Below are 19,304 nucleotides of genomic sequence, written 5' to 3'. Positions count from 1 at the left end.
GGTCCTAACAATAAGTTTTATGTAATGATTTAATGTTGACTATTACCTTAAATATTTTTTACTCAGTGTAATGATGTAATGAAAAGTTGATTGTATTCAAAAGAGAACATTTATCAGTAACAACTTTTTATTTGGTTATGACTGGTTACGTAAAAGTATTATTTATTCATCAGTGTGTATACGAGACTTTTATTATTTACCTTCCATCAAATTTCCATTTGTTTTTTAAAATATTCACCTATATTTGAATATAGGCAGGGGAAAATCTACAACATGTAGGACAATATCCCTTGAAGACCAGGTTGGGAAACACTGAAGCAGATGATCAATTGAGGGAAGAGTGTCTTTTACTTTTTTATTTTTCTTCCAGCGTCTTAAAAATGTTTTGCTATGTCAGGTAATTTGGTACAAATAGTTTTGCTCGTTACTTCTGATTGTTTCATTCTGTTTTGTTCCCTTTTAATGTATCATGTGAAATTACATAAAACACGACAGAGAAGCAGCTGCTATCAATAATGGTTTCCAGTATTAGGGTCTATGAGTAGCAACAGTCGAGTCTAAAACTCTGATTTATGGTTTAAGAAAGTTCTGCTGTTATCAGTGAACATTTTAAATGGGTAAACTCTGGAATTAAGAAATTAAATCAGCAAACTCATGTGTGTCAACCCCCCCTCCAAAAAACAGAGTTTGAATAGAAAGTAGAGCAACAACTGAGTGACAGGAGCAGCTAAAATAGCACAATCTCAAGACAAACGATAGATCTTACTGTCAACATGAAGAGTTGTTACATCTTTAAATTGCCCTGTCCAAAATTTCAAATCAGTATGTAATGTTTCACTGTTTAATTAGGTAGTCCAAATTCGAATGAATAAATGTGAATTTTCAGTTTTTTATTTGACCCAGTGGGTTTTATTCTGTTAATTGATATAAAACCTATTTGCTTATTGATTTCTTAAGTTTCAGTTTTATTGTAAAAACGTTTAATCTTTGTTTTATGTAATGATGGTTGGTGAATATTGTGGAGCGTTTTACTGCTGGTGTTTTATATTTAATATGCAAAGAAAGTTTAGGTTGCCAGAGTAAATGCAATAACTCTAGTTGCCCAGCAGATGGCGATCTCTGACCATGTTTGACTTTATCAACCAACCATCAAGCTAAACATCCACTTTGGCACTCTTTTACTTTCATTTAGAAACAGGGTTTAGTACGGTGAGAACAAGCAGAAACGTCGGCAGTGTGAAGTTAACAAAATGGCTGCTTCAACTGATGTTTCCAACTCAGGTCTGTGAAGTTTTCATAAAACTTTCCATAAACTTTGTCCTATCTTGGATCAAACTTTTATGAACTTTCATTATAGTGTCTGAATTTGTTGAATTCAAAGACTTTGACTTTATACAAGAGATGGAAGTTGGGTTAGAAATGTCTCCCTCTGATTTTCTAATAATTTTTGTTTTAAGTTTATTTTAAATGTAATTGTGTGAGTAAATGTTATTGATATTTACTTTATTAGAAAAGTATTCCAGGAGGAATAAACAGTGGACCTAGAAAGTATATTCTGTGCTGGTATAAACAAAGCAGGTGTTTCAACTTGTTATCTTCACTTACAGCACAAAGTCACCCTGATGCAGAGTTGAGGATTGTGTTGATAGGAGGAAGATACAATAACCTTCTGAATGGTAAAAGTTCAGCTGGAAACATCATTCTGGGTCAAAATGTTTTTGACACCAGCAGAAGAACAGCTCAGAGTGAAGTGAGGCAGCAGGAAATACTCGGCAGACGAGTCACAGTGGTTGATACTCCAGGATGGTGGTGGCATTACCCTAGAGAAGAAACTCCAAGACTGGATCAGATAGAAATCCAGAACAGTGTCCATCTGTGTCCACCAGGACCTCATGTCTTTCTTCTGGTCATTCCTGCTGGTTCACATTTTTCTCAGCATGTCAAACCATCACTAAAGCAGCGCTTGGAGCTTTTCAATACAGATGTTTTCAGTCACACCATCGTGCTGTTCACTGCAGTCGATCCATGTAGTGATGAAAAGATAGAATCCAGAATCAGAAGAAATTCAGTCCTGCAGTGGATTCTTCAACAATGTGGAGACAGAAAACATTTTCTCAACATCAGTAACAGAGAAGATAGAGATCAAGTCAAGAAGCTTTTAGAGAAAATTGAGATCCTGATTACAATCAGTGGAGGCAGACACTGTTCTGTTGACAGACGTCAAGGAGAAGCTCTGAGAAAAGAAATGACAGATTTGACTGAAAGAGCCTCAAAAAGGTTTGATCAAATCCAGAAACAAAGACAGAAACTGAAGCTACAGATTGAAGGTAGGTTACAACTTTCTTTATTTCCAATAAACTACAGTATTCTTTATCTTGTAGATGTTTGTGGGTAATTGCATCAGTCAACCGGAGTTTATCAGCTAAAACTTAAAATTTTGGTATTAGAAAGGTTAAAGAATTATTAAACCACTGAAATTACTAAACTATACACTAGATACATACAAACTACTAAGTTTGATCCCCTCAGTTGTACCATAACTGTTAGTGATTTTGTGTGTTCTTAGCCACACTGTGAAAAAAACAAAACAAACAAAAAAAACACACTTAAATTACAGTAAAATACCGGCAGCCAAAAGTTTACTGTATTTATACACCAGCTGGAATTTTACCATAAATTAGAGACTTTTTTTTTCTTATAGTTCACTAAGGAGAGGTGTCACTGAATGCAAGAAGAAAATAAATCACTCAGTTGAACTGTGATAAATATTTCCCTTCACTTCTAAGGTAATGAATCTGAGTGAAAAGTTAAAACTAAATCTATTTCTTAAGAGGAAATTAAACGGCACAGAAATGCAACAAATTGTTCACTTGGACCAATTAAATTTTTACCTTCAAATTTCTACCTGAACAATAAGTTAAAAACTAATCTTCAGCAGAACTGAGATACACTCAGAGTTTTAATTATCTAGATCAGGAGTTTGTAACCTGCAGCTCCAGAATCACAAGAGGCTCATTGGTTCTGTGGCTCATTTAATATTAACATTGTTTAGTATGAATATTAACAACAAATTAAGGTATTGAGTTTTGTACTTTCTTTTTACTTCATTGTTTTTTTCCCGTGCCTCCATGCAAATATAAATTTGAATTAGAACCATCAACTGCTGCTCTATGTTGGAGAAAATAAATGCTTTAAGATTCACATCTTTGTTGAAGTTCCTTTTTCGGAAAATACTTGACTATAACGTCCAATCAAACTGAAGATACAAAATCATTTTATTGTCTCTTTGTAAAACACATCCAAAACTTTATGTTTCTTTTCAGAGAAAGATTTCAGAAACAGAAAATCAACATAGAGCTAGAGAAATTAGATAAAGCACTGTGTAAAAACCCCCCATCCCTTTTGGTTTCTCTTAAACAGTTCACTGGGACATCTAAAGTAAAATAGCACACAAGAGTTACTTAAAATGATCAAAATAATACTCACCTCCTGAATATTTTGGGCTTTTCTCTTTTTACTACCAATAATTAGCAGCTTTGTAACTTTTTATTGGTATGTATTATCAACCCTATACCAAAAAAAGCAGCGTTTTCTATATTGAGTTTAAAAAATTACATGTTTTTTGTTTGTTCGTTTGTTTTGATGGTTTAGGTGGGAAAGTTCCTCCAGATTACTTAAGAATAGTGATGATTGGAGGGTCATATGGTGGCAAAAGTTCAACAGGAAACAGTATACTAGGAAAAAAAATGTTTAATGTTAATGAAAACATTGACAGAAGAACAACCCACAGTGAAATCAGTCATGGTGTGGTTGAAGGAAGGCGGCTCACAGTGGTCGATTCTCCTGGATGGTTCTGCTTCAACACCCTTCAGGAAACCAGTGAGATGGATAAACTGGAAATAGAGAACAGTGTGAATCTGTGTCCTCCAGGACCACATGCTGTGCTGCTGGTTATTCCTCTGGCAACCAACGTTGATGAATCATATCTGAGATCTGTTCAGGAACACATGAGTCTGTTTAGAGAAGACATCTGGAAACACACACTTCTTGTGTTTACATTTGGAGACTGGTTAGGAGTGAAGACTGTAGAGGAGCACATAGAGAGTGAGGAAGGTCTGCAGTGGATAGTGAACAAGTGTGAGAACAGATATCATGTCCTGAACAACAAGGACCACAGTGATAAGACTCAGGTAAAGGAACTTCTGGAGAAGATTGAAGAGATGTGGGCAGGAAATGAAAAATCTTACTATGAAGTGGAGCTGGACCGAGCAACACAGCTAGAAACCAAGAGAGAGACTGGAGACAAGATGGCCAAAAGGTTGAAGACGATCAATGAGAGAAAGACAAGAGTAATGAAAGAGCTGTTTGAAGGTAGGCAATAAGTATGACATATTTTATAATGTATTCATGTAATATGAATGTTTTAGTTTTAAAAACATTACTGTATTTTTTGTTTGATTTAAAGGTGAGAGACATCCAATCACTGACATCAGGATTGTTCTTGTTGGTCAGAAATGTTCAGGAAAAAGTGAAGCTGGAAACATGATTCTGTTCAATGATCTTTTTAGCCTTACTTATAAAAGAGCTTGGTTGGAAAAGGTAATGCAGCATGCTGACTAAACAAAAAAAATCATAGAGTCAGACTTTAAATGTCTAGTGAGTAAATTACCTCTATAGATGTATTTATCTTTTCTTTGATTTTTATGATTTCAGAACCAACAAGATCAGAGAAAAACTTCAACATGTGTGGAACATGAAGGAAACTTTGATGGAGTAAAAGTCTCAGTTGTTGAAACACCAGGCTGGTTCTCAGACCCAACACCACCTCACTGGATCAAATATGAAGTTCTCCACAGTGTCTCCATGTGTTCTCCTGGACCTCATGTTTTTCTCCTGCTTGTTCCCATCCTCAGATCTTTTACAGAGAAAGATCTCAAAGCTCTGATGGAGATCTTGAAGCCGTTAACAGAGAGAGTGTGGAAACACTGCATGGTGCTGTTTACCTGGGGAGACTGGCTCAATGATCTCCCTGTAGAGAATTACATTGTCAGAGAGGGAAAGGAGCTTCTGGAGCTTCTGGAAAAATGTGGGAACAGATACCATGTTCTAAACTCTAGAAGATCTGATTGTTCTGTTCAAGTCAAAGAGTTGTTCCAAAAATTTATTAACATGGTAAACCAAAACAAAGAATGCTTCACAATTAAAAGCAAAGATCATAAACTTCAGATTCTACCTTGGCAAGCAAAACAGATAGAAAAAGAGTGGAAAAAGAGAGAACAGGAGCTGATAGAGCGAATGATGAAAGCTTTATCAATGGAACCAGAAGAACCAACAGAGCTTCATGTGAGAACAGCATGGAGCAAAGAAGAGGGTCCTGACAGTAAGTTTCATATAATAATGATTTAATGTTGAGTTTACAGTCTTTCTTAAATGCTTTCTTCTCTTGAATAAAACATTTCAATGTCTGTTTCAGTGAGTGGAGATGTTGCCTCAGAATATGGGAGCATTTCAGAGAACAGGAGACGACGAGAACATGACCAAGTTTCTGAATGGCTGAATAAAAGAGTGAGAGAGTCAGAGATCAGCTCTGGGATCGGCAGCATTTCTTCCTCAATCACTTACATGGAAAACTTAGAGGAACATTTTGAAATTGATTAAAGTCAACATTCAAATTTAGCAAAAGAACAAAGCGCTAACTTATCTCATAAGTTTCTAAAAACATTTAAATAATTTTATTTTAGCTACTTAGAAAAAAGATGGATACTGACTCTAAAAGAGTTATATTCTGAAAGTTTTTTTTTTTAAATTTCTGCTATATAAACATTTTACGTATTTCAATAAATATTAACACTTAAATATTTTAATTAGTTTTCATCATGCTTATATAAATCTCATCCAACCTTCTTGTACATTATTAATTTTGTTTAAAGGTTTATTTTGTTTTACTAAACCAGCATTGGGGAGGAAATGTAAGGAATAGTTGATTAAACAGTAAAATTATTACTTATTCATTAATACATGGACTCCATGTTATATACCTTGCTGTTATGATTTACACCTTCCATTAGATTTTTATGTAACCTACTAGAAAATATATTAAGAATAAAAAACAACTTTCATCTTGATGTGTTCTGCAAAGCTTGATGATTAAAGTTTAAGAAGTTTAGTAGACCGAACTATTAGATCATTAAAGGGTTAAATGAACGTTATTTTAAGACAAAGTGAAAGGAAGAACTGGTTCTGAGATTAGCTTTAGAGCCACAATTTTTCCATCTGCTTGAGTTTTTCTAACAAAGAATTTTTCAGGTTTGAATACTTTAAAGCCTTAATTTAATTGTTTTAAATCACTCCTTATTAATATGACCAGTGATAACATAAGCATGTAAGGAACAAATGAAATATCAAGAATCTTCTTTGGTTTGATACAAATTCTTAAAACTGAAATAAAATTTGCTAATTATTTGAACGTTTGTTCTTAGTGAACTATAAATTATAAACTAACAAGGTGAAATAAACATCCTGAAAGTCAAGTAGTGACAACATCAATGTGTGTTTTTGAAGTGCAACAACTAAAACCCCACTTACGTAACTTCAGATTACTAAAGCATTATACAGATGAAGACCAGGCCTTAATCTACAGAATAAAAACTTTTAGTATAAAAAGATTGTTTTTGAAATTATTTTTGGATGATTATTCTGTCATACTTTCAAATAAATATGCTGTTCTTGCCAATAACTCATAACGTCTCTTGATTTGCTTGTTGCTCTAGTTGCTCTGGCAGAACAATTACCTGAAACTTGAGAAGGTTTTTACATTTTTTTGTTTGACTTCTAAACATACTGTTAGTTTATTGTTAAATGGAAAATATTTTATCTAACAGTATTTTCTAGATACTTATTTGGATTTTTAGAAAAAAATCTACAGACTGATTGTAGAAAGTAGTTTAGAAATTTTAGTAATCAAATCAGTATCTAGAAAATAGATAATGTTTTGAAATCTTTTTGGAAAGACTCTTTTAGAGTAAAAGACTCGTTTTCTCCTAACATCCAAGTTATAAGTATAGTTACAAATACAGTAGATGGCCTTGAGTCTGAGAATTAAACCTGTAAGAGAGCAGAGATCAACTCTGGGATCGGCAGCATTTGTGCCTCAACTATTTATTTGGAAAACTTTGATGAAAGTTCTGAAAACGATTAAAGCAAACTTGCAAATTTAGGGAAAAAAATAAAGTACTCACTTATTAACTTTTTTTTTATTTAAAAAGTAAATATTTAAATTTGTATCATTTTAGCTAATCAAGAAAAAAATGACACATAATGTCACTTGAAGAGTAAAATCCAAAAACGTTTTTAAATTCTTTCCCGATATAACACTTTATATATTCTAATAAAATATAACACTTACATATTTAAAATATTTTTCATCATATAAATCACATATAAATAATATAAATCTCATCCTACTTTCTTGTACAGAGCCTAATACTTCTAAAGGCTTTTTTTTGTTTGATTAAACCAACATTGGAGATTAAATATAATGTATAGTTGATTGATGGTCATTCAAGACAAAATACATCAGTAATAACATCTGCTTATTTGTTTATGAATGGTTTCATAAACATATTACTTATCTATTAATGGATAAACTATAATCTGTACCTTGCTTTTATGTTTTTTAACCTTCCACTGGATTTTTTTTTAATCTATTCCCTCTTAAGCAACTTCATGGTATTAAACATACTCATGGAGCTGGACTATTTGGGGTGAAACAATGTCTCTGATTTTGTTTCAGAATATCTTCAGATGTGACTTTTGACTTTGGTTTTACTCCAGAAGGTCAATCCAGACCATCAGGTTCAAATTTCAGCTGGCAGAGAAAGCCTAGTTATAGTTACAGTGAATGGCCCTAAGTCACAAAATTAAACCCGTGTGCATGCAGAAAGCTTGTGTTGCTTGTTATACCTATAGAAATCAACATTGATGAGTCATGTCTGAGAGCTGTGCAGGAACACATGGGTCTATTTAGAGAAGAAATCTGGAATCACACTCGCTCTGTTTAGCTATGGAGACTGGCTATCAGTGAAGACTGTAGAGGAAAACAAAGAAAGTGAGGAAGATCTCCAGTGCAACCTTCAGTTGTTATAAAGCTCATGTATATATCAAACATAGCTTCAAAGAAATTTTACTTTTGCAATTTGATGCCTTGAAATTGGACAGCTGCCTCTTCAAGAAGTTTGTTCTCTTTCAAACACTCTGCCTTCTGCTGAGCAATAAACCCTGTTGAACTCGGTTGTCACTACTTTTCTTCAGAAAGGCCTTCTTGAGGAAAGAAACAGAGCAATACAACAACACAAACATTCTTTAGGCTAAGCTGAAATAAAACAATAAAGGTATATAAGACAAGAACATTATATAGGTGAAACTATAAACTACATGAAACAACAAATATTTGATAATAATATATACAATTTACCTAACACATATCAATAATCTTTCTTGATTTGATACAAGCTCTAAAAAGGTGACATTAAAGTTTCTAATTTTTTTAATGTTTGTTATTGGAACTGAGTTACATTCACTATAAATTATTAACTAATAAAGGTGCCGTAAAAATCCTGAATGTTACTTGCTAAACTGCGATAACAGCCAAAATCCCTGTTAAATAATTTCAGAGTATTAAAGCATTCGACATCTAAAAACAGGTGCTAAATTGAGCTGATCTGTCTGGGGTGAAACTGCCTCCATGATGTTGTTTTAGTTTATTTTCAGATGTGAAAGGTTTTACTTTCCATTTACTCCAGCAGGTCAATCCAGACTAGATTCAAATTCCAGCTGGCAGTGAATATCTTGTTATAGTTATAAATGCAGTGGATGATCTTGACTCAGACAATTAAATCTCTGTGAATACAGAAAGATTGTGCTTGATTGTGCTTTTAAATAATTATTCTGCCACACTTTCAGAAGAATAGACCTTTGTTGCCAACAGCTCATAATGTCTCCTGATATTCTTGTTGTTCTATATGCCCCACCAGAGCAACAACCTGAAACTTGAGAAGCTTTCTAAATTTATTGTTTGACTTCTAAAAAGACTATGTCCCTTTTTCATCAAATAGAGAACTCAATTTAGAAAGGAATATTTTATCTGTCAGGTATTTTTCGGAGAGCCATTTTATCTGTCTTTGTTTTGAGTTCAGTTGTACCTGTATGACTTTGATTCTCCCAGATAAAAAGATGTGCACATAATGGAAATGTGTTAAGTAAAAGTAAAATGAGTTTGCTCATAGATGTTTTTATTTATGTAAAATAAATCCATCCATTTCCATTTTCTTAACACCCTTCTTCCCTAATGGGGTCTGGAGGGTTGCTGGTGTCTATCTCTAGCTGCGTTCCGGGCGAGAGGCGGGGTTCACCCTGGACAGGTCGCCAGTCTGTTGCAGGGCAACACAGAGACATACAGGACACACAACCATTCACACACACACTCACACCTAGGGAGAATTTAGAGAAACCAATTAGCCTGACAGTCATGTTTTTGGACTGTGGGAGGAAGCCGGAGAACCCGGAGAGAACCCACCATGCACAGGGAGAACATGCAAACTCCATGCAGAAAGGTCCCCGGCCGGGAATCGAACCCAGGACCTTCTTGCTGCAAGGCAACAGCTCTACCAACTGTGCCACTGTGCAGCCCTGTAAAATAAATGACACTGTTTTATTCTGATTCCCCAAAAAGGGTTATAGAGCTTACATCCAATACTTTCCCTTATAAAAATACTTATTTTCATTATAGAGCAAGAAAAGTTTTGGACATCTTCTTGAGGTGTCAGTATCACAATTATTATTGAGCCCATTAGGAAATTTGCAATACAGTCAGGTGAAAAGTATAAAACACACAATCAAAGGCATAACCTGTTCATAAGGGTCATTAAACTGTAAATTCATCTCAAGGGAAAACATCAGAATAAATACAAATTGAAACCAACAGCCTAAAATTACAGTGATTACATTTATCATAATAAGTGTGAGTAATAAAAAGAGCTTTTCCATCTGTTTGGTTCTTGCTTTCATTCTTTGCTTTCAAGAACCTTCATCTCTTTCTATAGATGACATTAGTTCAGATTAATCAATAAGTTGATCAGTGTTTTTCAGTCCTGGTCTTCAAGACACACTGCCCTGCAGGTTTTAGGTGATCCTCTGCTTCAGTACACATGATTTCATTTGATGGCTGAACAGGGTTTTGTTGAGTTGAAATTGTTTGAATGGGGTGTGTTGAAGCAGGAGAACATCTAAAACATGTAGGACAGAACGAACCTTGAAGACCAGGTTGGGAAACACTGAAGCACATGATCAATGAAGAGAAAAATGTCTTTTACTTTTTTTTTTTCCCAGTCTCTTAAAAATGTTTTGTTATGTCAGGTAATTTGGTACAAATAGTTTTGCTCGTTACTTCTTATTGTTTCATTCTGTTTTGTTCCCTTTTAATGTATCATGTGAAATTACATAAAACACGACAGAGAAGCAGCTGCTATCAATAATGGTTTCTAGTATTAGGGTCTATGAGTAGCAACAGCTCGGGTCTAAAACTCTGATTTATAGTGCAAGAAAGTTCTTCTGTTATCAGTGAACATTTTAACTGGGTAAACTCTGAAATTAAGAAATTAAATCAGCAAACTGATGTGTGTCAACCCCCCCTCCAAAAAACAGAGTTTGAATAGAAAGTAGAGCAACAACTGAGTGACAGGAGCAGCTAAAATAGCACAATCTCAAGACAAACGAAAGATCTTACTGTCAACATGAAGAGTTGTTACGTCTTTAAATTACTCTGTTCAAAATTTCAAGTCAGTATGTAATGCTTCACTGTTTAATTAGAAAGTCCAAATTCTTCTAATGAATAAATGTGAATTTTCATTTTTGACCCAGTGGGTTTTATTCTGTTAATTGATATGAAACCTATTTGCTTATTGATTTCTTAAGTTTCAGTTTTATTGTAGAAACATTTAATCTTTGTTTTATGTAATGATGGTTGGTGAATATTGTGGAGCATTTTACTGCTGGTGTTTTATATTTACTATGCAAAGAAATTTTAGGTTGCCAGAGTAGAAATGCAATAACTCTAGTTACCCAGCAGATAGCGATCTCAGACCATGTTTGACTTTATCAACCAACCATCAAGCTAAACATCCACTTTGGCACTCTTTTACTTTCGTTTAGTAACAGGGTTTAGTACGGTGGCCGACAGGTGCAAATGTGCAGCAGTGAGAACAAGCAGAAACGTCGGCAGAGTGAAGTTAAAATGGCTGCTGCAACTGATATTTCCAACTCAGGTCTGTGACGTTTTCATAAAACTTTCCATAAACTTTGTCCTATCTTGGATTATGCTTTTATAAACTTTCATTATAGTGTCTGAATTTGTTGAATTCAAAGACTTTGACTTTATACAAGAGATGAGAGTTGGACAAAATGTCTCCCTTTGCTTTTCTAGTTATTTTTGTTTTAAGTTTATTTTAAATGTAATTGTGTGAGTAAATGTTATTGATATTTACTTTATTATAAAAGTATTCCAGTAGGAATAAACAGTGGACCTAGAAATTATATTCTGTGCTGGTATAAACAAAGCAGGTGTTTCAACTTGTTATCTTCACTTACAGCACAAAGTCACCCTGATACAGAGTTGAGGATTGTGTTGATAGGAGGAAGATACAATAACCCTCTGAATGGTAAAAGTTCAGCTGGAAACATCATCCTGGGTCAAAATGTTTTTGACACCAGCAGAAGAACAGCTCAGAGTGAAGCGAGGCAGCAGGAAGTGTTTGGCAGACGAGTCACAGTGGTTGATACTCCAGGATGGTGGTGGAATTATTCTAGAGAAGACACTCCAAAACTGGATCAGATAGAAATCCAGAACAGTGTCCATCTGTGTCCACCAGGACCTCATGTCTTTCTTCTGGTCATTCCTATTGATTTATATTTATCTCAGCTTGTCAAACCATCACTAGAGCAGCACTTGGAGCTTTTCAATACAAATGTTTTCAGTCACACCATCGTGCTGTTCACTGCAGTCGATCCATGTAGTGATGAAGAGATAGAATCTAAAATCAGAAGAAGTCCAGTCCTGCAGTGGATTCTTCAACAATGTGGAAACAGAAAACATTTTCTCAACACCAGTAACAGAGAAGATAGAGATCAAGTCAAGAAGCTTTTAGAGAAAATTGAGACCCTGATTACAATCAATGGAGGCAGACACTGTTCTGTTGACAGAAGTCAAGGAGAAACTTTGAGAAAAGAAATGACAGATTTGACTGAAAGAGCCTCAAAAAGGTTTGATCAAGTCCAGAAACAAAGAAAGAAACTGAAGCTACAGATTGAAGGTAGGTTACAATTTTCTTTATTTCTAATAATCTACAGTATTCTTTATCTTGTAGATGTTTGTGGGTAATTGCATCAGTCAACCGGAGTTTATCAGCTAAAACTTAAAATTTTGGTATTAGAAAAGTTAAAGAATTATTAAACCACTGAAATTACTTAACTATACACTAGATACATACAAACTACTAAGTTTGATCCCCTCAGTTGTACCATAACTGTTAGTGATTTTGTGTGTTCTGTGCCACACTGTGAAAAAAAACAAAAACAAAAAAAACACACTTAAATTACAGTAAAATACCGGCAGCTGGAATTTTACCATAAATTAGAGACTTTTTTTCTTGTAGTTCACTAAGGAGAGGTGTCACTGAATGCAAGAAGAAAATAAATCACTCAGTTGAACTGTGAAAAATATTTCCCTTCACTTCTGAGGTAATGAATCTGAGTGAAGAAATAAAACTAAATCTATTTCTTAAGAGGAAATTAAACGGCACAGAAATGCAACAAATTGTTCACTTGGACCAATTTAAGTTTTACCTGAGCAATAAGTTAAAAACTAATCTTCATCAGAACTGAAATACAATCAGAGTTTTAATTTGCTAGATCAGGAGTTTGTAACCTGCAGCTCCAGAATCACAAGAGGCTCATTGGTTCTGTGGCTCATTTAATATTAACATTGTTTAGTATGAAAATTAACAACAAATTAAGGTATTGAATTTTGTACTTTCTTTTTACTTCATTGTTTTTGTCCCGTGCCTCCATGTAAATATAAATTTGAATTAGAACCGTCACTGCTGCTCTATGTTGGAGAAAATAAATGCTTTAAGATTCACATCTTCTTTGTTGAAGTTCCTTTTTCGGAAAATACTTGACTATAACGTCCAATCAAACTGAAGATACAAAATCATTTTATTGTCTCGGTAAAACACATCCAAAACTTTATGTTTCTTTTCAGAGAAAGATTTCAGAAACAGAAAATCAACATAGAGCTAGAGAAATTAGATAAAGCACTGTGTAAAAAAAACCCATCCCCCGTCCCAGTGAAACAATTCACTGGGACATCTAAAGTAAAATAGCACACAAGAGTTACTTAAAATGATCAATACTCACCTCCTGAATATTTTGGGCTTTTCTCTTTTTACTACCAATAATTAGCAGCTTTGTAACTTTTTATTGGTATGTATTATCAACCCTATACCAAAAAAAGCAGCGTTTTCTATATTGAGTTTAAAAAATTACATGTTTTTTGTTTGTTCGTTTGTTTTGATGGTTTAGGTGGGAAAGTTCCTCCAGATTACTTAAGAATAGTGATGATTGGAGGGTCATATGGTGGCAAAGGTTCAACAGGAAACACCATTCTAGGAAAAAAAATGTTTAATGTTAGTGAAAAGGATGACAGAACAACAACCCACAGTGAAATCAGTCATGCTGTGGTTGAAGGAAGGCGGCTCACAGTGGTCGATTCTCCTGGATGGTTCTGCTTCAACACCCTTCAGGAAACCAGTGAGATGGATAAACTGGAAATAGAGAACAGTGTGAATCTGTGTCCTCCAGGACCACATGCTGTGTTGCTGGTTATTCCTCTGGCAATCAACAATAATGAATCATATCTGAGATCTGTTCAGGAACACATGAGTTTGTTTAGAGAAGAAATCTGGAATCACACACTTATCCTGTTTACATTTGGAGACCTGTTAGGAGTGAAGACTGTAGAGGAGCGCATAGAGAGTGAGGAAGGTCTGCAGTGGATAGTGAACAAGTGTGAGAACAGATATCATGTCCTGAACAACAAGGACCACAGTGATAAGACTCAGGTAAAGGAACTTCTGGAGAAGATTGAAGAGATGTGGGCAGGAAATGAAAAATCTTACTATGAAGTGGAGCTGGACCGAGCAACACAGCTAGAAACCAAGAGAGAGACTGGAGACAAGATGGCCAAAAGGTTGAAGACGATCAATGAGAGAAAGACAAGAGTAATGAAAGAGCTGTTTGAAGGTAGGCAATAAATATGACATATTTTCTAATGTATTCATGTAATATTAATGTTTTAGTTTTAAAAACATTACTGTATTTTTTGTTTTATTTAAAGGTGAGAGACATCCAATCACTAACATCAAGATTGTTCTTGTTGGCCAGAAATGTTCAGGAAAAAGTAAAGCTGGAAACATGGTTCTGTTCAATGATAATTTTAGCCTTACTTATGAAAGAGCTTGGTTGGAAAAGGTAATGCAGCATGCTGACTAAACAAAAAAAATAATAGAGTCAGACTTTAAATGTCTAAATTAAAGTAAATTACCTCTATAGATGTATTTATCTTTTCTTTGATTTTTATGATTTCAGAACCAACAAGATCAGAAAAAAACTTCAACATGTGTAAAACATGAAGGAATATTTGAAAGAGTAAAAGTCTCAGTTGTTGAAACACCAGGCTGGTTCTCAGACCCAACACCACCTCACTGGATCAAATATGTGTTCTCCTCTCCTGCTTGTTCCCATCTTCAGATCTTTCACAGAGAAAGATCTCAAAGCTCTGGAGGAGATCTTGAAGCCATTAACAGAGAGAGTGTGGAGACACTGCATGGTGCTGTTTACCAGGGGAGACTGGATCAATGATCTCCCTGTAGAGAATTACATCGTCAGAGAGGGAAAGGAGCTCCAGGAGCTTCTGGAGAAATGTGAGAACAGATACCATGTTATAAACCCTGGAAGATCTGATTGTTCTGTTCAAGTCAAAGAGTTGTTCCAAAAAATTATTAACTTGGTAAAACAAAACAAAGAATGCTTCACAATTAAAGGCAAAGATCATAAACTTCAGATTCTACCTTGGCAAGCAAAACAGATAGAAAAGGAGTGGAGCAGGAGAGAACAGGAGCTGATAAAGCGAATGATGAAAGCTTTAGCTAAGGAACCAGAAGAACCAACAATGCTTCATGTGAGAACAGCATGGAGCAAAGAAGACGGTCCTGACAGTAAGTTTCATATAATAATTTAATATTGTGTTTACAGTCTTTCTTACATGCTTTTTTCTCTTGATTAAAACGTTTCAATGTCTGTTTCAGTGAGTGGAGATGTTGCCTCAGAATATGGGAGCATTTCAGAAAACAGGAGACGACGAGAACATGACCAAGTTTCTGAATGGCTGAATAGCAGAGTGAGAGAGTCAGAGATCAGCTCTGGGATCGACAGCATTTCTTCCTCAAACACTTACATGGAAAACTTAGAGGAACATTTTGAAATCAATTAAAGTCAAGATTCAAATTTAGCAAAAGAACAAAGCACTAATTTATCTCATAAGTTTCTAAAAACATTTAAATAAGTGTATTTTAGCTACTTAGAAAAAAAAATGGATACTGACACTAAAAAGAGTTGTATTCAAAAAGTTTTGAAATTTCTTTCTGATATATAAACATTTTAGGTATTTCAATAAATATTAACACTTAAATATTTTAATTAGTTTTCATCATGCTTATATAAATCTCATCCAACCTTCTTGTACATTATTAATTTTGTTTAAAGGTTTATTTTGTTTTACTAAACCAGCATTGGGGAGGAAATGTAAGGAACAGTTGATTAAACAGTAAAATTATTACTTATTCATTAATACATGGAATCCATGCTATATATCTTGCTTTTATGGTGTACACTTTCCATTAGATTTTTATGTAACCTACTAGAAGATATATTAAGAATTTTTAAAAAATCATCTTGATGTGTTCTGCAAAGCTTGATGATTAAAGTTTAAGAAGTTTAGTAGACAGAACTAGTAGATCATTAAAGGGTTAAATGAATGTTATTTTAAGACAAAGTGAAAGGAGGAACTGGTTCTGAGATTAGCTTTAGAGCCACAATTTTTCCATCTGCTTGAGTTTTTCTAACAAAGAATTTTTCAGGTTTGAATACTTTAAAGCCTTAATTTAATTGTTTTAAATCACTCCTTATTAATATGACCAGTGATAACATAAGCATGTAAGGAACAAATCAAGAATCTTCTTTGGTTGGATACAAATTCTTAAAACTGAAATAAAATTAGCTAATTATTTGAACGTTTGTTCTTAGTGAACTATAAATTATAAACAAACAAGGTGAACTAAACTTCCTGAAAGTCAAATAGTGACAAATATCAATGTGTGTTTTTGAAGTGCAACAACTAAAACCCCTCTTACGTAACTTCAGATTACTAAAGCATTATACAGATGAAGACCAGGCCTTAATCTACAGAATAAAAACTTTTAGTATAAAAAGATTGTTTTTGAAATTATTTTTGGATGATTATTCTGTCATACTTTCAAATAAATATGCTGTTCTTGTCAATAACTCATAACGTCTCTTGATTTGCTTGTTGCTCTAGTTGCTCTGGCAGAGCAGTTACCTGAAACTTGAGAAGGTTTTAAAATTTTTTTGTTTGACTTCTAAACATACTGTTAGTTTATGTTTAAATGGAGAATATTTTATCTAACAGTATTTTCTAGATACTTATTTGAATTTTTAGAAAAAAATCTACAGACTGATTGTAGAAAGTAGTTTAGAAATTTTAGTAATCAAATCAGTATCTAGAAAATATCTAGAAAATAGATAATGTTTTGAAATCTTTTTGGAAAGACTCTTTTAGAGTAAAAGACTCGTTTTCTCCTAACATCCAAGTTATAAGTATAGTTACAAATACAGTAGATGGCCTTGAGTCTGAGAATTAAACCTGTAAGAGAGCAGAGATCAACTCTGGGATCGGCAGCATTTGTGCCTCAACTATTTATTTGGAAAACTTTGATGAAAGTTCTGAAAACAATTAAAGCAAACTTGCAAATTTAGGGGAAAAAATAAAGTACTCACTTATTAACTTTTTTTTTTAATTTAAAAAGTAAATATTTAAATTTGTATCGTTTTAGCTAATCAAGAAAAAAATGACACACAATGTCACTTGAAGAGTAAAATCCAGAAACATTTTTAAATTCTTTCCTGATATAACACTTTATATATTCCAATAAAATATAACACTTACATATTTAAAATATTTTTTATCATATAAATCACATATAAATAATATAAATCTCATCCTACTTTCTTGTACAGAGCCTAATACTTCTAAAGGCTTATTTTTGTTTGATTAAACCAACATTGGAGATTAAATATAATGTATAGTTGATTGATGGTCATTCAAGACAAAATACATCAGTAATTACATCTGCTTATTTGTTTATGAATGGTTTCATAAACATATTACTTATCTATTAATGGATAAACTATGCTCTGTACCTTGCTTTTAAGTTTTTTAACTTTCCACTGGATTTTTTTTTTATCTATTCCCTCTTAAGAAACTTCATGGTATTAAACATACATGTGTCAAATATTTATGCGTACAATATAGTGCACGTAAAAATGCAAAGTAAAACAGATGAATTTATATTTTTCTTGTTGCACTACACTGCCCTCTTGTGTACAAAAACCTAACTACTAGATGAAAATTAGATGTCATATTTCTTTTATGCAATATGACAACTAATGCCATTTTGTGAGTCTCACTCATTAAATTTAGTTCATTAAAGAAAATGATATATCTTTGAAAAATAATTCTGTTCATTGTGATGTGATATTAAATAATAAACTGAGGATTTGAGCTTGTCTGGGGGGTTTTTATAGGCACGCTAGGAAATATGTAACTCTATATGTTATGAATAGTTTTACTTTGTAAAATAAGTAACTGAAAAAAAATCACAATATATTAATTTCTTAGATTTATCTGTATATAGGCTGCATGATGATATATATACAGTGTTAAGTACTTTGTTTTTTTTTTTAAATAAAATTCATAGTCAGAAAGCTACTAAAGTTAGTAGCATTTATTTGTAAAAACAAAATAAAAAGAGAATGAAAACTACTACTTTTTTTATTACATCTGTTTCACACATTAAAACATATGTAACAAAATGTGAACAGATGTCATATCCTAAAGGTTAGTTGTTCTTATGATCCTGTTCAAGTGAAAGATTTGTTCCAAAACTTTATAGATATGCAGCATGGATACTTCACAAGTAAAATCAAACAAACTAAATTTCAGAAACTACCTTGGTTGCAAATCAACACACTCTCACAGGAGATGAATGGAACAGGAGTAAGGAGGAAGGGAAAGAAGGATTGAGGAATACCAAGCCTGAATTACTATAATATTCCAGACAGAATATGCGAAAAAGATTTTACATATGCCGACAACATATATATAAGTCTCTTGAATAACATGAACTCTTAAATCCCAGAATTTTAGGTGAAAATCTGGCAATTGTTGGGTCTCAGGAAGAGTTTTAAAAAATATGGTTAAATCAATACGTAGAAAGTTCACCTGTCCTCAATACTACAGAAAACCAGCAAAATTTGGCAAATTTATAGAACACAAAATAAGACCCTGAACAATGCTAAATGTTAATGTGAGTCTGTGTCTGACTTCTAGACAGGGATTTGCTTTGCTTTTATTCAGCGTTTTCTTTTGTTCTTTGCAGCAACAGCAGTTTGCTCAGTATATGTGCATTTAACACAGGAAGTCACAGTGAGCTTTTTTTTTTAATAAGGTGACTTGCTGGATAGAAAAACAGCTCACTAAGCAGTTTATAGGTTTCATTTTTTTAAGCATTAAGAAAATGTCAGACATCTGCTTTTTTGCTTCACACCGGAAAATATTTTTCTGTCGGTTTGTTTGGGTGTTTTTTTGTGAAAAGCCCTGATAATGTTGCATAAATTTGCCAGAGTTTATGCTACAGGTGCCAACCAATATTCACTTTTTGTAGACCATCTTAGGACTTACTATGTTTTTGGCAATGATCCTACAATATCTGCTTATCTACTGGTTTCCCACCCACGCCACACATTTTCCCACAAAGGTTAGAAATGCTGTCTCACAGAGAACCGACTTCAGCTGAACTTTGAGGAAAATAAATCTCCAGACGAAGTAGCTGGTG

General features: G+C 33.7%; 1 protein-coding gene and 1 pseudogene across 1 annotated transcript; both read left to right on the top strand.

Annotated features, from left to right (window-relative positions):
* Positions 1-44: 44 nt before the first annotated feature.
* On the top strand, positions 45-7,315 carry LOC122822437 (GTPase IMAP family member 8-like). The gene is made up of 6 exons (XM_044101099.1): positions 45-1,281; positions 1,608-2,327; positions 3,652-4,371; positions 4,466-4,599; positions 4,714-5,380; positions 5,474-7,315. Exons 1-6 carry the CDS (start codon positions 1,251-1,253, stop codon positions 5,656-5,658), a joined length of 2,457 nt encoding a protein of 818 aa, XP_043957034.1. The 5' UTR covers positions 45-1,250; the 3' UTR covers positions 5,659-7,315.
* A 3,695-nt stretch (positions 7,316-11,010) lies between these two features.
* Positions 11,011-16,051, top strand: LOC122822436 (annotated as a pseudogene).
* Positions 16,052-19,304: the final 3,253 nt, after the last annotated feature.

The sequence above is a fragment of the Gambusia affinis genome, linkage group LG19 (assembly GCF_019740435.1).
Source record: "Gambusia affinis linkage group LG19, SWU_Gaff_1.0, whole genome shotgun sequence".
In the NCBI taxonomy this organism is placed as follows: Eukaryota; Metazoa; Chordata; class Actinopteri; order Cyprinodontiformes; family Poeciliidae; genus Gambusia; species Gambusia affinis.
The sequence above is the reverse complement of the archived record's forward strand: the minus strand, read 5'-3'. Positions and strand labels throughout refer to the sequence as shown.

Coding starts and splice junctions, on each gene's coding strand:
- LOC122822437 (XM_044101099.1), top strand. CDS start 1,251: ATGGCTGCTTCAACTGATGTTTCCAACTCAG. Junction 1,282..1,607: donor AACTGATGTTTCCAACTCAG/GTCTGTGAAGTT, acceptor CTTCACTTACAG/CACAAAGTCACCCTGATGCA. Junction 4,372..4,465: donor AATGAAAGAGCTGTTTGAAG/GTAGGCAATAAG, acceptor TTTGATTTAAAG/GTGAGAGACATCCAATCACT.